The sequence below is a fragment of the Piliocolobus tephrosceles genome, chromosome 1, assembly GCF_002776525.5.
Source record: "Piliocolobus tephrosceles isolate RC106 chromosome 1, ASM277652v3, whole genome shotgun sequence".
In the NCBI taxonomy this organism is placed as follows: Eukaryota; Metazoa; Chordata; class Mammalia; order Primates; family Cercopithecidae; genus Piliocolobus; species Piliocolobus tephrosceles.
The window spans coordinates 156,998,111-157,020,594 of record NC_045434.1 but is presented as its reverse complement, the minus strand read 5'-3'; the positions used below and the strand labels follow the sequence as shown (position 1 = coordinate 157,020,594).

At 45.6% G+C, this 22,484-nt stretch overlaps 1 protein-coding gene and 1 pseudogene across 2 annotated transcripts in view; both read left to right on the top strand.

The window, feature by feature from the left end:
• The first annotated feature begins 10,639 nt into the window (after positions 1–10,639).
• AK4 (adenylate kinase 4) overlaps positions 10,640–22,484 on the top strand; it is an 86,010-nt gene continuing 74,165 nt past the window's right edge. The window contains exons 1-2 of one of the 2 annotated variants that reach the window (XM_023210188.1): positions 10,640–10,756; positions 11,350–11,625. In XM_023210188.1, the coding sequence (XP_023065956.1) occupies positions 11,481–11,625 (145 nt within the window). In that variant the 5' untranslated portion in view covers positions 10,640–10,756; positions 11,350–11,480. Of the gene's footprint in view, positions 10,757–11,239; positions 11,626–22,484 lie in introns of those variants that run through there. The other variant, XM_023210178.1, reaches the window with a different exon arrangement.
• Positions 17,420–17,590, top strand: LOC111541362 (annotated as a pseudogene).

Below are 22,484 nucleotides of genomic sequence, written 5' to 3'. Positions count from 1 at the left end.
AAAAAAAAAAAAAAAAGTTGGGCATGGTGGTGTGTGCCTGCAGTTCCAACTACTCCAGAGGGTGAGGGTGGCAGGGGGGTGGTCGCTTGATCCCAGGAGTTTGAGGATGCAGTGAGCCCTGATCACATCACTGCGCGCCAGCCTGGGCAACAGAATGAGACCTCCATCTCTTACAAATAAAACAAAACAACACAAGTCAATAATTACCAGTTTTGCTAGAAAGGCTTCTTATGTCCTCAGACAGACTTGAGTGCTTTCCCCCTTTCTTTTTCTTTTGTTCTTATTTATTTATTTATTTGAGACAAAGTCTCAATCTGTCGTCCAGGCTGGAGTACAATGGCATGATTTTGGATCATTGCAACCTCCGCCTCCTAGTTTCAAGTGATTCTCCTACCTCAGTTTTCCCAGTAGCTCAGTAGCTGGGATTACAGGTCCCCCCCAACCACGCCCAGCTAATTTTTGTATTTTTAATAAAAACGGGGTTTCACCATGTTGGCCAGGCTGGTCTCGAACTCCTGACCTCATGATCTGCCCACTTAACCTCCCAAAGTGCTGGGATTACAGGTGTGAGCCACCATGCCCGGCCTTGTTCTTTATTTTACATATTTATTCAGAGTCTATCACATGCCTGGCACTCAGCGAGCACAGCAGAGCTGTTGGTTCCTTACCCATATCCCCTCAGCTCTCTCATCAGATCTTCTGCAGAAAATTCTTGTGCATAGCAATGGCTTTCTGGGTCTTTCTGCTTGAGGGATGCCTCAGGAACAACCTTCTACCAATGAAAAACAAGTTGGTGGACAGATATCTCAGGATAATTCTGAAGTGTGTTCTACACAACCATTCAGAGGGTCTCTGTGAGGTTGAGTTCCACTTGCTCATAGAGGTAACTCACTAATTCAGTATATTGTGTTGGCCTTTCTCCCTTTCCTGTTTGACTTTTTCTGTCCTTTACTGTGCTATCTAGGACCACCTCTCAAAGAAGTGACTTGACCCAATTCATTTTCTCAGGAACTGGGGCAATCCCAAGCCCGGACAACTAGACTCTGGGGATAAAATTGTTACCGGTGGAGGGTGCCCAGGTTCTTGGCATCTTGAACAAAGAATTGGACAACACTCACAAGAAAAGTAAGGAAAGAATGAAGCAACAAAAGCAGAGATTTATTGAAAATGAAAGTATGCTCCATAGGGTAGGAGCGGGCCAGAGCTTAGGGGCTCAAGAGCCCCATTACAGAATTTTTTGGTTTAAATACCCTCTAGAGGTTTCCACTGGTTACTTGGTGTAGGACGATGTAAAATTACAAAGTCATTTACTTGGTGTACACCCTATGTAAGTGGAGGGGATGTTACCTGTCATAGCTGAAGTGTTTCCATTTGAATTACTTCTAGGAAGTCCTTAGGTTCCCTGCCTCCAGGCCCTATTCTCCTGCCTCAAAATGATGAGCGTTCATACTTCACCATATTGCATGGAAATATCAATAGTAATGTAAGCTGCATAAGGACAGAGATATTTGTGTCTTATTCATTGATGTGTTGCCAACATCTAGAACAAAGTTTGAAATATAGTGTTGAATGAATAGTAGCAATAGATAATATTTATTGAGGGCTTACGATCTGTTTGATGTCATTTTTCAGAGATAATTTAATCCTCAAAAACCTTGTGAAAATAGATATTAGTATTATTAGTGGTAATTATTCCCCTTTGGATATAGGAGAATTAAGGTTAAACAATAGGTCTAAATCACCCAGCTTGTAAGTGATCGCTGGAGCTCAGAAATTAATACCCCAAAATATGGGGCTTTGACTTGCTGAATTGAAGAAGCTTCAAGATCTCTCTGACCTCCCACCTCCACCGTCTCTCCCAAAGCACAGGATGAAGTTGAAGTTCCCTCATCTACCTAAGATCCAGACCTACCAAGAACAATTGTTTTAAATTCTCCTCCTTTTAAGACCAAAAATGTAACCACAGCTGAATAGACCCTTTCACGAAGCAACGAAGCAACGTTTCTGCCTCTCTCATTCAAAGTCCAAAGAGAAGGATTTACAAGTTAATCTCTGCTCCCATTCGCTGATCTATTCATTTTTCCTCTTCTCCCCTCCAAAAATCTATTTTTCCACCATAATCTGTTTTGCTAAGATGACATATAACTTTCTGAACCCTACTGGGAGAGTAGGTAATCACTGTGTGATTACACGTTAATAAAATGTGTATGCTTTTTCTCCGATTAATTCGTCTTTTGTGAATTGATATTTCAGGGAACCTTAGGAGAGCAAAGAAGTATTTCCCTTGGCTCCTAGAGTAACATTTAAAAATAATCTCTAAATATTTTCATAATTAAGTGGGGTGCAGTGGCTCACGCCTGTAATCCCAACACTCTGGGAGGTCAAGGTGGGTGGATCACCTGAGGTCAGGAATTCGAGACCAGCCTGACAAATATGGTGAAACCCCATCTCTACCAAAAATACAAAAATTAGGCCTGGCACGATGACTTACGCCTGTAATCCCTGCACTTTGGAATGCAGAGGGAGGTGGATCATTTGAGGTCAGGAATTCGAGACCAGTCTGGCCAACATAGTGCAATCCCATCTCTAAAACAGATACAAAAAATTTGCCAGGCTTGATGGCAGGAGCCTGTAATCCTAGCTACCTGGGAGGCTGAGACAGGAGAATTGCTTAAACCCGAGAGGTGGAGGTTGCAGTGAGCCGAGATCGCGCCACTGCACTCCAGACAGGGCAACAGAGTAAGGCTCTGTCTCAAATATAAGTAAATAAATAAAATAAAAATACAAAAATTGGCCAGGTGTGGTGGCCGGTGCCTGTATTCCCTGCTACTTGGGAGGCTGAGACAGGAGAATTGCTTGAACCTGGGAAGCGGAGGTTGCAGTAAGCCGAGATCACGCCACTGCACTTCAGCCTGGGTAACAGAGGGACGCTCCATCTCAAAAAAATTTTTTTTTAAATTATTGTATCTCTATTTATCTACCTATATCTTAGAATTTCCCTGGCACATAGTAATTACTCAATACATACTAATTATCATCTCCTGCTCTTAACAGAAGCCCAAACTTAGAAGTCTCTCCTAAGTGGGATCCCCTTTCCTTACCCAGCCTTGAGGAGCTAGGCTTGGACAGAATAAACTCAGTATTCAGTTTCAGCCCCTTCATCCAGCTGGAGCAGGAAGAAAGCTGTACTTCCTCTGGCAGTTAACTTTGCACAGAGGAAAGACACGCCCAAACACATCTGATCTCCAGGCATGCCTACAAATCCCAAGGCAGCTTCTAGAAGGAATTCTGCTATTGATTGTGGTTGGGAAGATGGAGTGAAAAATGTGAATGACACAGTCCTGTCCATCCCCATTACCAGATGTACAAATCAGAGCAAAGTTTTGAGTAAGACATCATCATTGTATCATTATGTTTGGGGGAAGAGAATAAGAGATTTTTAAACTGCTTTCTAGTGTTTCAAGGTGAAGAGACCAAGGGTGGGCGTTCCACATCTCCCTGAGAGCCTGCCTCTATCATATACTGTTATTCTAGGAATGATTTGTAAAGTCGGTTGCTCATGGAGAATAGTGGGCCATCCCAGGTAAGAATGTTGATTTCTTTCCTTCTAGTTTTCTTTTTGTAACAGCTTGGGAGCTTTTTTCTTTTCTTTTTATCTGAGAGGGCAGGGTTGTAAAATAAGTGCTGCTGCCTTTTCAAACCCTGTTAAGATGTTACAGGTTAATTGAAGGGGTGGCCTGCCTTTCCACACCTGTGGGCATTTCTCGTTAGGTGGAACCAGAGACTTGAGAAAAGAAATGAGACACAGAGACAAAGTATAGAGAAAGACAAAGTGGGCCCAGGGGACCGGCACTCAACATACAGAGGACCCACGCTGGCACCGGTTTCTGAGCTCCCTCAGTATTTATTGATCATTAGCTTTACCATCTTAGAAAAAGGGAAGTGGCAGGATCACAGGATCATTGTAGGGAGGTCAGCAGTAAGACATATGAATAAAGATCTCTGTGACATGAATAAGTTTAAGGAAAAGTGCTGTGCCTTGATATGCATATGCAAACATCTCCATAAACCTTTTTAGTGCATAAAGAGCAGTATTGCCGCTAGCATGTCCCACCTTCAGCCCTAAGGCGGTTTTCTCCTTTCTCAGTAAACAGAACATACAATCGGGTTTTACACTGAGATGTTCCATTGCCCAGGGACAGGCAGGAGACAGATGCTTTTCTCTATCTCAACTGCCAAGAGGCCTTCTTTCCTCTTATACTAGTCCTCCTCAGCACAGACCCTTCACGGGTGTCAGGCTGGGGGACGATCAGGTCTTTCCCTTCCCATGAGGCCATATTTCAGACTATCACATGGGGAGAAACCTTGGACAATACCTAGCTTTCCTAGGCAGAGGTCCCTGCGACCTTTGGCAGTGTATGTGTCCCTGGGTACTTGAGATGAAGAGAATGGTGATGACTTTTCACAAGCATACTGCCTTCAGGCATTTGTTTAACAAGCACACCCTGCACAGCCCAAAATCCTTTAAACCTTGAGTCACCACAGCACATGTCTCTTGCAAGGACAAGGTTGGGGGTAGGGTCACAGATTAACAACATCTCAAATACAGAACAAAATGGAGTCTCTTGTGTCTACTTCTTTCTATACAGACACAGTAGCAGTCTGATCTTTCTTTTCTCCACATTAATAACCATGTCGGCTGGTAAAATTGGGGCTAAGATGGTTCTTTCACTTGTAAGAATGTATTAGGTCAGCCAGGCCATGGTGGCTCATGCCTGTAATCCCAGCACTTTGGGAGGTCGAGGCAGGTGGATCATGAGGTCAGGAGTTCAAGACCAACCTGGCCAAGATGGTGAAACCCCGTCTCTACTAAAAAATACAAAACTTAGCTGGGCGCGGTGGCAGGCACCTGTAATCCCAGTTACTCGGGAGGCTGAGGCAGGAGAATTGCTTGAACCCAGGAGGCAGAGTTTCCAATGAGCGGAGATCGTGCCACTGCATCTAGCCTGGGCGACAGAGCAAGACTCTGCCTCAAAAAAAAAAAGAATGTATTAGGTCACAAATAATACCATGTTAGTCCCTTATACACCATGTATTCTTCTTTCAACACAATCTTTTGGCTTTTTGGGTATTTACTGAGTGCCTACAGAGAGAAAGGAACAACACATGCAGGGATAGATCTCTTACTACTCCTTCCCATTATTTTCCATTATTTTCTTTTCTGAATCTCTGCACGTATAAGCCATTAGCCTTTCTGTTGTCTTTCCAGAGAAGCTTCACAGAAGGCAAAGAGAGACATAACTCTATCCACTCATTCATGCAGCAGTCCGTCTTTTAACAGTGTTTGCTTAATATTCTCCATGTGCTGCATTTTTACTAAGCTGTGTGGAAACCCATGGTAAAAAAGATAAAGCCACTATGTTAAACGAGCATACAGTCTTCATCAAATGCAACAGAAATAAACATGAAATTATGATACATGACAATGATGGAGAGATGTGGTAGCTGGAACAATGGGGGTTTGAATTTAGAGGTGAGGTCAGTGTTGTGCCTGTGAACTGTTGTTTGGGTGATATTCTTAATCATAGCATTACAAAAATCTGGTGAGTCATGTTAAGTTTCTTTTTTTTTTTTTTTGAGACGGGAGTCTCGCTCGGTCACCCAGGCTGGAGTGCAGTGGCTCTGTCTCGGCTCACTGCAAGCTCCACCTCTGGGGTTCACGCCATTCTCCTGCCTCAGCATCCCTGAGTAGCTGGACTACAGGTGCCTGCCATCACACCTGACTAATTTTTTTTGTATTTTTAGTAGAGACGGGGTTTCACCTGTGTTAGCCAGGATGGTCTCGATCTCCTGACCTCGTGATCCGCCCACCTCGGCCTCCGAAAGTGCTGGGATTTCAGTCGTGAGCCACCGCGCCCGGCCCATATTAAGTTTCAAAGATATACTTTGAGGTACATTAGATTATGTGCAATGTATTACCGATACTGGAGGAGATAATTTGATGTGGTACTATAAATTATTCAACGTGGTACGTGGTCTGAGGCCCAGCATGGTGGCTCATACCTCTAATCCCAGCACTTTGGGAGTCCGAGGTGGGTGGAGTAGCTTGCACTCAGGAGTTCCAGGCCAGCCTGGGCAACATGGCAAGACCCCCGTCTCTCCTAAAAATACAAAAAAAAAAAAAAAAAATTGCTGGGTGTGGTGGTGCATGCCTGTAGTCCCAGGTACTTGGGAGGCTGAGGTGGGAGGACTGCTTGAGCCTGGGGGGCAGACACTGCAGTGAGCCAAAATCAACCCACTGCACTCCAGCTTGAGTGACAGAGCAAGACTCCGTATAAACAACAACAACAAAAAAATTAAACTGAATATTAGAAAGTAATCCCTGTCTTATTTTGAGCCATGTGATTTCAGTTAAGCAGAGAGTCTCATTTAGATGTCTTAAACAGCTTTTAACACTTGGTAAACAAACTCTCCAACCTTCATCCCGCCCTGCTTGACTCTGTTATTTTTTTTGTTTTTTGTTTTTGTTGTTTTTTTTAAGACAAAGATTAAGCTCAGAAAATCAACAGGTGGTAGATTCCAGCTGGTATTTGGTACCTTATTTGGGTTTTCTTGTGTTTATTTCAGTGTATCCTTTTACCTATGGTTAGTGAGTTATGATTATATACAATTTCTTTTTCAAATTTATTTATTTATTTATTTATTTTTGAGACAGAGTCTCACTTTGTTCCAGGCTAGAGTGCAGTGGTGAGATCTTGGCTCACTGCAACCTCCACCTCTTGGGTTCAAGGGATTCTCCTGCCTCAGCCTCCTGAGTAGCTGGGATTACAGGCATGCACCACCACACCCAGCTAATTTTTGTATTTTTAGTAGAGATGGGGTTTCACTATGTTGGCCAGGCTGGTTTTAAACTCCGGACCTCCGTCCACCTTGGCCTCTCAAAGTGCCGGGGTGAGCCACTGCACTCAGCCTCAAATCAATTATTTAAACATACTGAGTCAATAAAAAATCCAAAAAACAAAAAACAGAAAAAAAAAAATGATAAACAAATAACAGCCAAGGTGGTACAAGGTTATGGCAAAAGTGTAAAAGTAGGTGGAAATGACTGAAATTTAGAAGAACAAGAGCACTGTGCTCAGAATGAGGAAATCTGATTTGAGGCCCGGCTGCCTCACCAGCTAGCTCTGTTACCTTAGGCAGATTGCCTAAGCTCTCAGAACCTTCATTTTCTCATCTGTAAAAACAGGAATAAGAATCTCTGTGCCACCTCTTTGCAGCTTGTAAGAATCTGATGAAGGAATATTTAAAAGTGTCATCAAATGTAAACTTTGTACTATTGTCCCAGGCAGGCAATGCTGCATGATATTGAGTGTGCTATGAGGGATAGAGACTTGCCAACATGAACGGATTATTACAAAGTGTATATGTTTGAGTATAGAAACCTCAGACTTTAAAGTGTGAGAGGGGAGACAAAAACATAAATAGTTGTGTAATAATTCAAAGACTGTGATAAGTATTACAAATGGGTTAAAAACCCTAGACAAAGGAAATAGGAAGAAGTTAATTACCTGAGTGTATGTATATGATAAGAATGGCTATTACTTACTATCTTTCAAGCACCAGGGAACTGACTAGGTGCTTTGTTGTATTATCTCGTTTATTTCTCACAATTCAGTAACTGGGTTTAGAAAGGCTAAATAATTGACCCATGATTAATACTGGTGATGATGATGTTTACGACTGAATACTTAACGTATGCCCAGCCCTGTGCTGAGTCCTTTATATACATGATCTCATTTAAGTTTCATCGCAAGACTTTGAGGTATTATTTTCCTTTTACAGATAAACGAAGGCTCACAGAGATCATGAAATTTGCAGTTAGTGAATGGTGCTGTTGCAATTTGATCTCAGGTGTGTTGGACTCCAAAGTCTGTTTCTTCATCTTCTGCTTCACTTCCAAGTCAGCAGCAGCTGAGCTGAGGGACCTTGAGATGGCTGTGCACTGGGATGGTCCGTTGAGGGCTCTTTTGTGAAATGCGAGGTTCCAATCTTGACTTGGTTTCTCTAATGTGTTTCACAACTCTTTGTTTCATAATTTATATTCCTAAAAGCATAAAGTCCTAGAATCATGTGGGTGGCTAGCACTGTTCCATGACACTATAAGGTGATGTTGGTAAAGACATTTCAAAAGTAGACAAAAGATCTAGGTGGTAGGGTAAGGTAAGGCTATAGTATAGCTAGTCTGTGTGCGCTAAAAGTCATATTTCCTGTGGAAAGGTACAGTCAATTCTTGATAGATAGGAAGGGATCTTCAGGATGTACTAAATCCAACCTCCTCATTTTACAAAGTAAAGAGGTTAAGAGCCAAAGGTCATACATTGGCAGAGGAATCAGGACACCACACATCTTGTGTCTCAATGCTCTGTTCACTATGGCAGTGGTTTTCAAGGTGTGGTCTCCAGATCAGGAACCTCAGCATCACCTGGGAACTTGATGGAAATGCCCACCTTCAGTCCACTGAATCAGATTCTGTGTCAGGCCTCTAGCCCAAGCTAAGCCATCATATCCCCTGTGACCTGCACATATACATCCAGATGGCCTGAAGCAACTGAAGATCCACAAAAGAAGTGAAAATAGCCTTAACTGATGACATTCCACCATTGTGATTTGTTTCTGCCCCACCCTAACTGATCAATGTACTTTGTAATTCTCCCCACCCTTGAGAATGTACTTTGTGAGATCCACCCCCTGCCCGCAAAACATTGCTCCTAACTCCTCTGCTTATCCCAAAACCTGTAAGAACTAACGATAATCCACCATCCTTCGCTGACTCTCGTTTTGGAGTCAGCCCGCCTGCACCCAGGTGAAATAAACAGCCTTGTTGCTCACACAAAGCCCGTTTGGTGGTCTCTTCACACGGACGCGCAAGGCACTGTGCAGGTGGAGCTCAGCAACATGTTTCAATATGCCTTCCAGGTGATTCTGATGCATGCTTACTTCTGAGAGCCACTCCAAAGAAGTATCTGCTACATATTATATATCATATGCCCCTACCCCCATACCCCCAAGTTCTTCTCCCACTTTGTTCCCAGATGAAAGTTCGAAGGGGCTCAGTATCAGGTCTACAGCATACTGAGATTTATTTATTGATCATTTATATGAGACAGACTCTCGCCCTGTCGCCCAGGCTGGAGTGCAGTGGCACGATCTCAGCTCACTGCAACCTCCACCTCCCAGGTTCAAGTGATTCTCTTGCCTCAGCCTCCGGAGTAGCTGGGATTACAGGCATGCACCACTACACCTGGCTAATCATTGTGTTTTTAGTATATATGGGGTTTCACCATGTTAGGCTGGTCTCATACTCCTGGCCTCAAGTGATCGTCTGCCTCGGCCTCCCAAAGTGCCGGGATTACAGGTGTGAGCCACCGCGCCCGGCCACACTGAGACATTTTAGAGGGAGATCAGTCTATGGAGCAAACGCTGGTCTGGGGTTGGTGGCCTGGGTGTGCTGTCTGGCCAATTTTGTGCGTGGAGTAAGAAGTGGGGAGAGGCGCTGGGTGTCAGGAAACTATGCCAGGCCCTGCCCTCCACCAACCCCAAACAAAGAGCAGTCAGAAACTGAGAGGTGGTTCTTCTCCACACCATCCTACTATTTGTGTCCCTCACCTTCTCTGAGCCCTGGGTATTGGCGCTGGGAGCTCTGCAATGGATTTCCTGAAAGGCAGGTAGCCCGTGGAAGGAAGGCAGAGGAGGGGGCCTGCAGAAGGCAAAGGTGTACGGAAGGTATCTCTGCGCCCCTGCTGAAGATTTTTCACTTTATCCTGAAGGGAAGACAATATCTGAGGCCAGGAAATAATAAAAATTCATTTTCACTTTAGCAACATTCCTGACAACTGCACGGAAAATAGAATGGCACAGAAACTGGAGTCTTATGGGCAGTAATCCCACTAGTTGGGGTAGGAAATTAAAGGCTGTGTGTAAGGTGGGCACAGATCTAACAGAAGGGGAATTGGGATATGCAGAGGAGGGTGGGGTGGGGGAAGAGAGACTCTATTTGGACTTGGTGAGTTATAGGTGCAGCACCAACATAATGCGCATGGAAGTCCTGTAATCATTTACCAAGAAGGTCCTGAGCACAGGTGAGTGACATCCCCTTCTTCCCTGTTCCCCAAGGCGCCTAGACTTTGGAGTGGGTCAGTCTTGGGTTCCAGCCTCCCGCTAGGACGCAATTTCTTGACTGCAGGATTCCTGTTGTTCACGGCTAGATCCCAAGCGCCTAGAATAGTTTCTGGCACACAGTAGGCACTCAATAAACATTTGCGGAATGAATCAATGAATGGATGGTCACACTCCATTCCTCGGCTGTAAACACAACGAAATTACCTACCGCAAACTTGGCGCACAGTAGGCGCTCATCAAGTTGTATTTTTCCCTTCCCTTGCAGTAGACCGCGGTACCCAGGCGACCGCGAAAGAAGAAAAGGGGTTTCTCTACCGCGCGGGGTCTGCACTTCGCTTCGCCCCCGCAGCCCTCGGTGGGTCGCGGGGAGCACGTGGGCCAGGCAGGCTGGGTGGGAGTGGAGGGGAGGGGAGGGGAGGGGGCGGTGGCTAGCGGCTCGCGCGGAGCCGGTCTCCCGGGCTTACGTAAGGCGCGAGTCCCGCGCGGCCGGCCCGGGCTTTGCGACTGGGAGGGCGGAGACGGCGCCGCCCTGCAGGAACGGGGCTGGAAGACTCTCGGAGTGCTGCCTCCAGCCAAGGTGTGTGTTTATTTGATTGCTTTTGGTGGCAAGGCGCGGGGCTTGGGCTCGTCGCGCGCCCCACTGCCGGGGAGCGCATCCGCCAACCCCGGGCGGAGGTGGGCCCCTCCGAGCGCGCGCGGGCGGTGGGCAGCGGCGGCAGCTGAGACGCCGGGGGATGTGACAGCCGCCGAGAAGGGGGCGAGACGCCGACCACACGTTTCCCACGTGCGAGGACCCGGCAGGGGCTCAGCCCCTAGGCCGCTCGGTGCGTGGGGCGGTGGGGGCTGGCTTTGAGTCACCCCCTTGTACCAGCTTCCCCGGCTTGGCGGAGACTGGCTTGGGGATGCCCGGCCGCCCGGCTCCCTTCTCGGACGCGGCGTGGGGAGCCAGCTGGATGAAAGGATGAAAGTGGGACTGGTCGGGCCGACCTCTGACCCCTGGAGGCCGAGTCGACAGGGCGGGGCACGGCGCGCTCCAGCAGCTCTGCGTGGGGGCGAGGAGGTGGAGGAGGGCGGGGAGGTGTAGCGTGGCGCTCACTCCGCCTGCGAGTTGGTCCCGGCGCTGGGCTGAGGGGAGGGGTTGTCTTAAAAAGTCTCTCCTTCCCCCTGTAGGGGCGGTCGGCGAGTCCCAGTGCGAGCTGAGGGTGCCAGAGGTAGGGGGCCGAGAAACAAAGTTGCCGGGGCTCCCTCTGGGGCCGCGGTCGGGGCTGCGCGTTTGGCCGCCCCCCCTCCTCGCGAAGGCAATGGCTTCCAAACTCCTGCGCGCGGTCATCCTCGGGCCGCCCGGCTCGGGCAAGGGCACCGTGTGCCAGAGGATCGCCCAGAACTTTGGCCTCCAGCATCTCTCCAGCGGCCACTTCTTGCGGGAGAACATCAAGGCCAACACCGGTGAGGGGCTGCGGGGACGAGGGCTGGGGGCGAGCCGCGTTGGGCTGGGGTGAGGCCCTGGAGGGACTGGGGCTCCCGGATCGTGGCGCCCTTCCCCCGCCCGCGTGTGGTCGTGCAGACTCGTACGTGCCGGGGCGCATGCAGCTGGCTGCCGCGCGGCTTAACCGCGCCTGGGAGGAGGCCGAGGCTCCAGGGGCGGCCGGTGGGAGGTGCCCGCGGCTCCTCTCGCCAACGCTCCTCCTGCCGCGAGGAAAAGCCCGAGCGACCTGGACGAGGGAACGAAAACTAGGCAGGGAAAACCCGGAGCTTCCCTCTCACGCTGCCCTCCTTAAGGCAGAGCCGCCCCCGTACCCGTTAGCCCTGGCCCCCTCCCGCGAGTCCCTAGAGAGCCGCGCGCCCCCTCCCGCTGCAGCCCAGAGGCGGAGCGCCGCCCACCTGTGGCAGTCGGGCGGGGCTGCGCGCCGGGGAACCTGTGGCGCCGGCGGGCTAGCAACCTTGCGCCTCTCCAGCCCTTCCACGCAGCCTCGGGGCTCGGGGCAGAGCCCTGGGTGGCTTTGAAAGGCCTATCTGTTCGCTGTCGCCTTCTAAGGTAAACTCTCCCCAGCAACTCCCCCTCCTCCCGAAGCCGCCGGGCCTGGCCGTCTGGAGACTCGGAGGAGACTCGTTCTGATAAATTACATTTTGAGTGCAGCTTTCCTGGAAATGGCTTTTTGAGCTGCCTCCCTTGGCTTGAGATGCCTCCTTTGGCTGGCGTGGTGAACTTGGGGATATAGATCGCCTGATTTCTTAGTCTGACGGTGTTGAGTGCGTCCCTTTCCCCCTCTCCTCCCACTCCACGTTCACACCAGTTCCAAAAGAATTGGCGTTAAAGGGCGAGAGGTAGCGGTTGTGCTGCTGCGAGGCTCTTAACCCTTTTGGGATGGAGATGCTGGTAATTAGCAACTCCTTTATGAAAAGTTGTTCTTCCCAGCGGGGGTCCTTTACTGTCGCTGCTGTTCTCAAGGGTGTCCAGGGTGGTTATGGCTCATCATGGACTAATTATCCGGGCATCTACATTTCAGAAGCACTGAGTGGTTTGAAAAGGAAGGTGGAGGACAGTACCGGAAAACAAAATGAAAGCTTAAAAGCAAGGAATTAAGTATCTCCAGAGTTTTATTCCTTACCTCTTAAGCAGGTTGGAAAAGCGGGCTTTTACAGGAAAACTCTTCCCCCACCCCCATGTCTTAAAAGGAAGAATTATGTGCACCAGATTGCACTTGAGTTTTCTTTTGTGGGTATTGTTACCTCAGGTGCGCCTGTTTTGATTTTAATACATTCAAATGCATTTTATTCTTGGAATGCTGCATTTGGAACGCGGTTTGAGGGGAGAGCGGCCTGAGAGGGAAGGCTGGCTCTCATCCTAAGGGTTTTGTGTTTAGGTTGGGCTTCTTCATGATAGCATGGAGTCAGTGAAGGAAGACAGCGAGAAGAGATGAGCCCATTCCATAATTCTCTGTATCTGACTAGGTGACTTGTTTCCTTCTATGAGCCCATTCTATAGTTCTCTGTACCTTACTTGGTGACTTGTTTCCTTCTGGAATGAAGGGCTTCACACTGTCCATCCTGGGACTGGACTCTAAGCGCTTTCCATTTTTAAAGAGTGTAATGGGAAGTGGCTTATTTCTGCACTTTCTTAGGGCTTTGAAAATTTTCCATTTGCTCTTTTCCCTTGTTCTCTCTCTCTCTCTCATTTCAACTTTCCTCTGTTCTAAATTTTAGTTTCCATTCTCTTTCAGATGCCTTCATTTCCTCCCCAGTGTTCCTCCCTGGAGTGAGAAGTGACTATGAAATGTTTAGATTTTCTTTTTTCTGTTGGGAATCAAGCAGTTTTTTACATGAGCCAATTAAAAAAAAACTTTATCAAAGAAAGAAGAAAAATAAAGGACAGCAATTTGTTTTGAAAGTGGCTTGTTTCTAGTGGACTTTCGGGTTATCGGATTATTTTTCTCTCTCAGAAGGTCTGAGAATCTTATAGGCTTACTGCCTGGTAAATAAAACATTCCATTCCACGGTATTTATTTTTCTGTCTGTTACCTGCTGTTTGCTTTTAGCTAATTTCCTGGTGGGAAGCACAACCACCCTTCTGTATGTACCCTTTATAATGGAAGGTTTGAAGGAGACGGTGAAGCACAACAAAAACCCAGGAAATAAAACCGTGTAGGAATTTGAATTGGAAAGTAGCTCCAGCCATCTGCTCCAGCCTGGATTTGGGCACACTCTTGTCTACATGACTTTCCTCCTCCTGCAGCCTGGTAAAAAGCTGCTCTTTCAGGAAAGGGCCATTCTGATGTCATTGCTTCTTGGAAGTCTTCCCTCACCTCCTCTGGCAGAATTCATCTCTTTCCTCTGCACATATCTTTTTATTTTTTTGAGACGAGTCTCGTTCTCTCACCCAGACCGGAGTGCAGTGGCACCATCTCGGCTCACTGCAACCTCCGCCTCCCAGGTTGAAGTGATTCTCTTGCTTCAGCCTCCCAAGTAGCTGGAATTACAGGCGTCTGCCGCCACGCCCAGCTAATTTTTATATTTTTCGTAGAGATAGGGTTTCACCATCTCTACTACGAGGTTTGAGGCCAGGCTGGTCGCGAACTCGGGACCTTAGATGATCCACCCCTCTTGGCCTCCCAAAGTGCTGGGATTACAGATGTGAGCCACCGCCCCTGGCCTTCTCTGCACATATCTTATTGGTTCTAATGTTGCAGTCACATATCATGCAGTGTAAAAATGCCTATCTGTCACCCAGTAAGATATCTGCTGAGTGACTCTTGTGCGTCAGCGTTCTAGGTGCTGGGGACAATAGCATTGTTTAAGACAATTTTGTGCCTCTTTTATTTTATTATTATTATTTATAGATATGGGGTTTTGCTTTGGTGCCTAGGCTGGTCTCAAACTCTCGGCTCAGTCTCCCAAAATGTTGGAATTACAGGTATGAGCCACTGCACCTGGCCCATTCTTGGGCCTTTTGTTCTTTCTGTCTCTACCATTGTACACTTTCCACTCTGAAACTTGGAGGACAGGAATCAGGCGAAGTACCTAATGCATAAAAGGAGCTTACCAAGTTTGTATTAAAGGCCTGGGTCACAAATTCTAGACAGTACATCTTAATTCAGAAGTCAAGCAACCTATAGCATAGAGTCCATTTTGTTTAATTAGCTCTGATTTATGGTAAAAGTTTGTACTTAATATGGATCTGAGATTAGCTTCATGATAGCTGTCACCTATTGGCCCTTCCTGCACTGCCTAAAGTGGTACAGGCTGAGGCTTATCAGATACCTCATTTGAAGAGTCACCCCCATATCTTTGGCTCAGATTTTCTTTGGCACACTGCAAGAGTAAATAGAGGGGAGAGTTCTCTTAGATTGCCAGGAGTTGGGTCTTGCACTCTGTCATAAGGAATATTAGCTTTTCTCTGTGTGTGTATGTGTATGCACATGTATGTATGAGTACACACACACGGACTGGCATTTTATTGAGTGAGTCCCATTATAAATTCTGATCAAATTCTGATATTTAATGATCAATTCTTATTGGGTCATATCTAAAGGATATGCAAATCCTGTTTTAAAGGTTGGAGAAATAGGGATATTTTTTAAAACCACGTTATACTGGATCTACTATCTCAAGTGCAGGAAAACTGGCACATCTCCATTTGGAAGCATCGGACTTCATTGAGATAAAAGATGTTAAGGAACAAACCTGTTTCTGCACGCACTCTCTCTCTCTCTATATATATATATTTTTGAGATGGAGTCTCGCTCTGTCACCCAGGCTGGATTGCAGTGGCACAATCTCGGCTCACTGCAACCTCCGCCTCCCAGGTTCAAGCAATTCTTCTGCCTCAGCCTCCCGAGTAGCTGGAACTACAGGCACGCACCATCACGCGTGGCTATTTTTGTATTTTTAGTGGAGATGGGGTTTCACCATATTGGCCAGGCTGGGCTTGAACTCCTGACCTCGTGATCTGCCTGCGCCTGCCTCCCAAAGTGCTGGGATTACAGGCGTGAGCCACCACATCCGGCCTCTGCTCTCAATATTAACTGCAGCTCTTGCTGGAGTTTTGCTGATGGGACTAGCATTTCAAGTTAGTCTATGGGCTGAGAGCCTCTTTTTGAAAAAGATGGCCTAGTTCGGAGGGCTCAGGGTTTTTTTGGTGCTCATTAAGTATAAATGTGTGTCTTATGTAAGAGGGAAAACTTCTGAGAACTGGAAGATAGAAACATTTTATTAGAGAGACTTGAGAGCCAGAGTCTAACAATGTATCTAAAACAGGTTTCAATAGTTATCCTTTTTATAGATCATACAGAGTCTTAGCTTATTACAGGGTTTCTAGAGTATATTCTATTCCATTTCCCCCCATAGCTTGGTGAGACTCAGGAAGTAGCACACAGGTCAAGCAAGGATCTGACTGGTTTTGAGACCTCTCCAGTCCGAAGGTCCACTCCATATACACTTCTATTATTGCTTTTTTGGTTTCTTTCTTTGAGTATTTTCACACGTATCTGAAGAACACTATTTGTGACTTGAGTAAGGCATTCCATGACAGTAAGTCTCCCTTAGCCGCATGCACATGTGAATCTTTGCACATCCTTCCAGTGGGATTTTTTTTCTTTTGTTTTGAGGCATAGTTTCACTCTGTGACCTAGGCTAGAGTGCAGTGGCATGAACACGGCTCACTGTGGCCTTGACTTCCCGGGCTCAAGCGATTGTCTTACTTCAGCCCCTTAAGTAACTGGGGCTACAGGCATGCGCCACCATGCCCAGATAGTTTTGTGTTTTTTTTGTAGAGATAGGGTTTCTACTTGTTGCCCAGGCTGGTCTTGAACCCCTTAGTTCAGGCAGTCCGCCCGCCTTGGCCTCCCAAAATGCTGAGATTCCAGGTTGTGAGCCGCCATGCTTGGCCAGGATCATTTGTTAGAAGTAGTTTTCTTCTGATCAAAGTCATGCCTTGTATAAAATTTGGAAAATGTAAAACGGTAGAAGAAATGGAAGCAGCAAGTAAAAATTACCCTTAATTCCTTAAGGGTAATTGAAACTAATAAATTAAAGGCACCCATCTTAGGTTGTATGTTTAGGGAAGGCCTCTCTAGGAGGTGAATATCCTTATTCATACCATAAAGAATGAGCTTGTGATGATTAGGAGCAGAGTGTTCCAGGAAGAAGGAACAGCAAGTGCAAAGGCCCTAAGGTGGGCATTAGCATAGCGTGTTTGAGGAACAGAAAGAAGTGGCAGTATGTTTGGAGCGTAGCAAGCAGAAGGGATGTGGAAGTAGGTCAGGTCAGGTCAGAGAGACGAGCAGGTGCCAGATCAGGTAGAGCCTGGAGGATCCTGGTAAGGATTGGATTTTATTCCAAGGGCACTGGAAAGACAAGGAAGGGTTTTACATAGGACAATGACATGAAAAGATTTACTTTCTAAAAGTTGATATTTTGCCTGTTGTGTGGAGAGGTGAGCAAGAGGGAGACCAGTATGGATGAGAGTGGCCTGTGTTTAGAACTTGTTGGTGGCAAAGGAGGAGAGAAATAAAGGGGTTTGAGATATGTATGAAGGCAGAGCTGACTGGAATAATGAATTGGTTGTGAGAGGTGATGGAGAGAAAGAAGTCTACAATGAATCCTAGGATTTTGCCCTGAGCGCCTGCCTGGGTGAATGTGCTATAGGGTTGAATGAACTAGAATGTGGCTAACCAATCTTTTTGGAACAGCACATGCGTGGGCTAGTGCCTTCCTTTTACCTTGTTGCACTCCTGAGAGCAAGATGGGTCACCAGCAGCTGTACTGGAGCCACCCCTGAAAATTCAGCCAGGGTTCTCACTCTTGTCACGTCTGTTCAAACGGGCACGGTCTGATCCAGAAATATGGCCTCAATACGTGCTCCCAGTGTTTCTGTCAGTACGCGAAGGATATCAGTTTTACTAAGTTGGACTAAATGGTCTTCCTTCAAAGGATTATCCAAGGCATCTACCCAATAAAAAACCACGATAGTTCTTTGTACATAAACATTTAAACAAATAATGCTCTTATAAATGTCATTGTGTACAAATCACTGGACAAATGCACTTTCTTTGGGATAGGTTTCTGGGAATAAAACTGCTGGCCAAAATAGAACTTAAATCATAGTGACATTTTTTTTTTTTTTTTTTTAAAGACGTAGTCTTGCTCTTGTTGCCCAGGCTGGAGTGCAATGACACGATTTTTGGCTCACTACAACCTCTGCCTCTCGGGTTCAAGCAATTCTCTTGACTCAGCCTCCCAAATAGCTGGGATTACAGGCGTCCACCACCATGCCTGGCTAATTTTTGTATTTTTAGTAGAGATGGGGTTTCACCATGTTGGCCAGGCTGGTCTCAAACTCCTAACCTAGGTGACCTGCCTGCCTTGGCCTCGGCCTCCCACAGTGCTGGGATTACAGGCGTGAGCCACCACACCTGGCCGACATAGAGAGAATTTTAAACGTAGCTTACAAATACTCAAGTTCTTGGTAGTTTATAGGTGCTACTTTATTTGTGTACTCTTTGGCTTAGTAAGTGTTTCATTTAGGCCAGGAGTTCGAGACCAGCCTGGCCAACATGGCGAAACTCTGTCTCTACTAAAATACAAAAATTAGCTGAGCTTGGTGGCGCGCGCCTATAGTCCCAGCTACTTGGGAGGCCGAGGCAGGAGAATCGCTTGTATCCAGGAGGCAGAGGTTGCAGTGAGCTGAGATTGCACCACTGTACTCCAGCCTAGGCAGCAGAGCAAGACTCTGTCTCAAAAAGTAGATAAAAAAATAAAATGAAAAATATTTTATTTAGGTATAGATATACTTCATACATATATAAACTGATTTTCTGATTATAGAAATAATATGTACAAGTTAGCAAAAGTTTAGAAAGATGAAAACAATCACTTGTAATTTACCAACTGGAAGGAAAAGTTATTGCTAATACTTTTTTTTTTTTTTTTTTAGATGGAGTCTTGCTCTGTTGCCCAGGCTAGAGTACAGTGGCATGATCTTGGCTCTTGGCTCAGTGCAACCTCCACCTCCCGGGTTCAAGTGATTCTCTTGCCTCAGTCTCTCAAGTAGCTGGGATTACAGGCACGTGCCACCACACCTGGCTTAATTTTTTGATTTTTAGTAGAGACGGAGTTTCACCATATTGGCCAAGCTGGTCTCGAACTCCTGACCTCAAGTGATCTGCCCACTTTGGCTTCCCAAAGTGCTGGCATTATAGGCGGTTGAGCCACCATCCATGGTGCTAATACTTTCATATACAGTATATCCTTCTAGACTTTTTCAGGAATACACACATACACATACATTTTGAGTTACATTATTATTGCATTGTATTATAGTATTACTGTTTTGAAAATTGCTTGCTTTAACAATGTATCATCTAATATTTTCCAATTCTGTTAAATACTGTTTTTTAATGTGAGTTACTCATGTACAATTCCAATATTCAAATATAATTTGTTATTCCATTTTTAATTTTGAAAATGTAATACAGGTACATGCAGGTGGTAAAATTTTCAAATAGTATGCTAGGAATAGAATGGAAAGTTTCATACCCGTCCCTGACTCTTGGTTCCCCAGTTTCTCTCCACAGGGGCATCTGCTTTTAACTTTTTTGGATGTTTATCCAAAGATTTTGTCATATATCTATAGCATTTATGTGTCATATCTATAGCATATTATAGTAGTGCCTCTTTTTTTTAATGTACACATTCATTCTTTGTATTACACTTAAGAAAAACTTAGCGGTATAGCTTAGATACTGGTTTCCATCAGCATGTATCAGTTTACTTTATTCTTTTAAAAAGATATCTGCATTCTTTTATTGTACAGATATATCATAGTTTGAACACACATTTGAATATTGAGAACCAAAGAAGCTTTGTTTATGTGGGTTATATATATAGATATTAAATGTATTTGAAATTAAAATTGAGAAAATTGCTGGCTGCGGGGGCTCATGCCTGTAATCCCTGCACTTTGGGAGGCTGAGGCGGGTGGATCACGAAGTCAGGAGTTTGAGACCAGCCTGACCAACATGGTGAAACCCCGTCTCTACTAAAAATACAAAAATTAGCCGGATGTGGTGGCACGCACTTGTAATCTCAGCTGCTCTGGAGGCTGAGGAGGGAGAATTACCTGAACCCAAGAGGCAGAGGTTGCAGTGAGTCTAGATAGCGCCACTGTATTCCAGCCTGGACCACAGGGCGAGACTGTGTCTCAAAAAAAAAAAAAGAAAATTGAGAAAATTTAAAAATATTAATTCATCAAAAACAATAATAAATCCACTGTATGTTAACAGATTTCTGTGAAAATTAACTATTTTCCAAAATGAAATCTAATGAGAAAAGTGCTGTTGTTTTGCACATTTGCAAATTTTTTTGTTTTTGAGACAGAGTCTTGCCCTGTCGCCCAGGCTGGAGTGCAGTGGCCAGATCTCAGCTCACTGCAAGCTCCGCCTCCCGGGTTTACGCCATTCTCCTACCTCAGCCTCCCGAGTAGCTGGAACTACAGGCGCCCGCCACCTCGCCCAGCTAGTTTTTGTATTTTTTAGTAGAGACGGGGTTTCACCGTGTTAGCCAGGATGGTCTCGATCTCCTGACCTCGTGATCTGCCCGTCTCTGCCTCCCAAAGTGCTGGGATTACAGGCTTGAGCCACCACGCCTGGCCTACATTTGCAAATCTTTCTGGCCTAATATAATAAAACTTTATTCTCATATCTGGTTCTTCATTCGGTCTTTGGTGCTATGCTGTTTTGGTTAAAGTATTTGAAGAACATCCGGCTTTATACACGTGTAATTAAAGGGGAACTCATGGACCCCTGAAAAGGTCTCATGGACTCACAGGAGTCCTGGAACCACAATTTCATCAGTCCCCTGTTGACTGGAATTTAGGTTATTTATAGTCATTCGATATACAGAGTGTGCTGCACTGAATGTCCTGGTAAATGTGTCTTTCAACAAATGTTTGAGTGCCAGGCAGTCTTGGCTTGTGGGATGCAAAGAGGTGAAACAAGGTCTGTTCCCTGAAGGAGCTGCTGTTTTTTGGTGGAGGCAGGCAGTCAGACAGGCAGGCAAACAAGAAGAAAATAACCCAGTTGGGCCGGGTGTGGTGGTTCACGTCTGTAATCCTAGCGCTTTGGGAGGCTGAGGCTGGAGGATTACTAAAGACCAAGCAAGTGTCCAAGACCAGCTTGGATAACATAGCGAGACCTCATCTTTACTAAAAATAGTGTAAGAAAATTAGCTGGGTGTGGTTGTGCGCACCCGTAGTCTTAGCTACTTAGGACGTTGAGGCAGGAGGATCACTTGAGCCCAAGAGGCTGAGGTTGAAGTGATCTGTGATCATGCCACTGCACTCCAGCCTGCGCAACAGAGCAAGACCCTGTCTCTGAGAAAAAAAAAAATTAATTGAGGCTGCAAGACGTGCATGCTTACAGAAGAGGCAGCTAACCCAGCATTTAGGAGGAGGTGAGATTTGGGAAGGCTTTTTAGGGGAGGCGATTCCCGAGTTGAGTTTTGACAAATGAGTACAGCTACAAAAAGATGGCGTGGTCATTGTCATAGCATATCTGAAACTCCTCTTCTGGAGGAGTTTATGGTCCACAAGAGGTCCTTGCATATGGCTTGGCCTTACTTTTTATATTATCATGTTAGTCCGCATCCATCTCTAATGATGTTGTCAAAGGAAAGGGCTATCATGCCTGCCCCATATCACCTTTCCAGCCCTCATTACTTGTGTTTGCCTTTAAGATATACATAAACATAGTGGCATCATAGTATATGCATTTAAACTTCAGCTTTTAACTTCTGGAACTGAAGGATGGCAAACAATCCTAAAACTTAGAAATTGGGCTTCAAACTGTTAACTGTAAATTCACCCATTCTGAAGGTCATGTTGAATTACCTGTTCCCTTCAAAATCTACCAAGTAAATTGTTAAATGGTATTAGATTATGCTAGTCTGCTCTTTAACAATCTGTGTTGGTGCATATTGTGAGGTTTAAGGACTTGGAAATTTTGTAAATTTTTTAGATGATGTACTTTCACAATGGACAATGGATCAGACATCTCAACCATGTATTTTCCTTTAGCAAACTAGATTTTTTCTTTTTTCTTTGAGATGGAGCCTCACTCTGTTGCCCAGGCTGAAGTACAGTGATGTGATCTTGGCTCACTGCAATCTCCGCCTCCTGGGTTCAAGTGATTATCATGCCTCAGCCTTCTGAGTAGTTGGGACTACAGGGTCCCGCCATCTTGACCTGCTAATTTTTTTTTTTTTTGCATTTTTAGTAGAGACGTGGTTTCACCATGTTCGCCAGGCTGCTCTTGAACTCCTGACCTCAGGTGATCCGCCTGCCTCGGCCTCCCAAAGTGCTGGAATTACAGGTGTGAGCCACCGTACCCGGCCCAAACCAAATTTTTTTCAAAAAGCATGAGTAGATAGTAGAGGCTTTTGGATTACTCTGTGTATTTTACTCCCTCCACGTGATGTTTAAGCTCTCAGGTTGACCTTTGAGACATAGTACAAAAGGTCTTGTTTGTACAGCTTCATGTAGTTGAATTTAAATGGTTGATGTTATATTTTAACAGTCTCAACTCTAAGTTCTGAGAGTTTTTGTACTAGTTAAACAACAGATCCAGCAGCAAGCATCCCTTACTTAGCCAGACGGATAATACTGAAATAATGCAGAGTCATTCTTGTTTATCATCTAGCTTCCAAGAAGCTAGAAATCAACTATTTTCTGATCTTCAGCACCTTTTGTCTGGGCAGCAGTAACCTGTGACCCTGGCATTTTATAATTCTTGTGACTTGGTCATAACCAACAT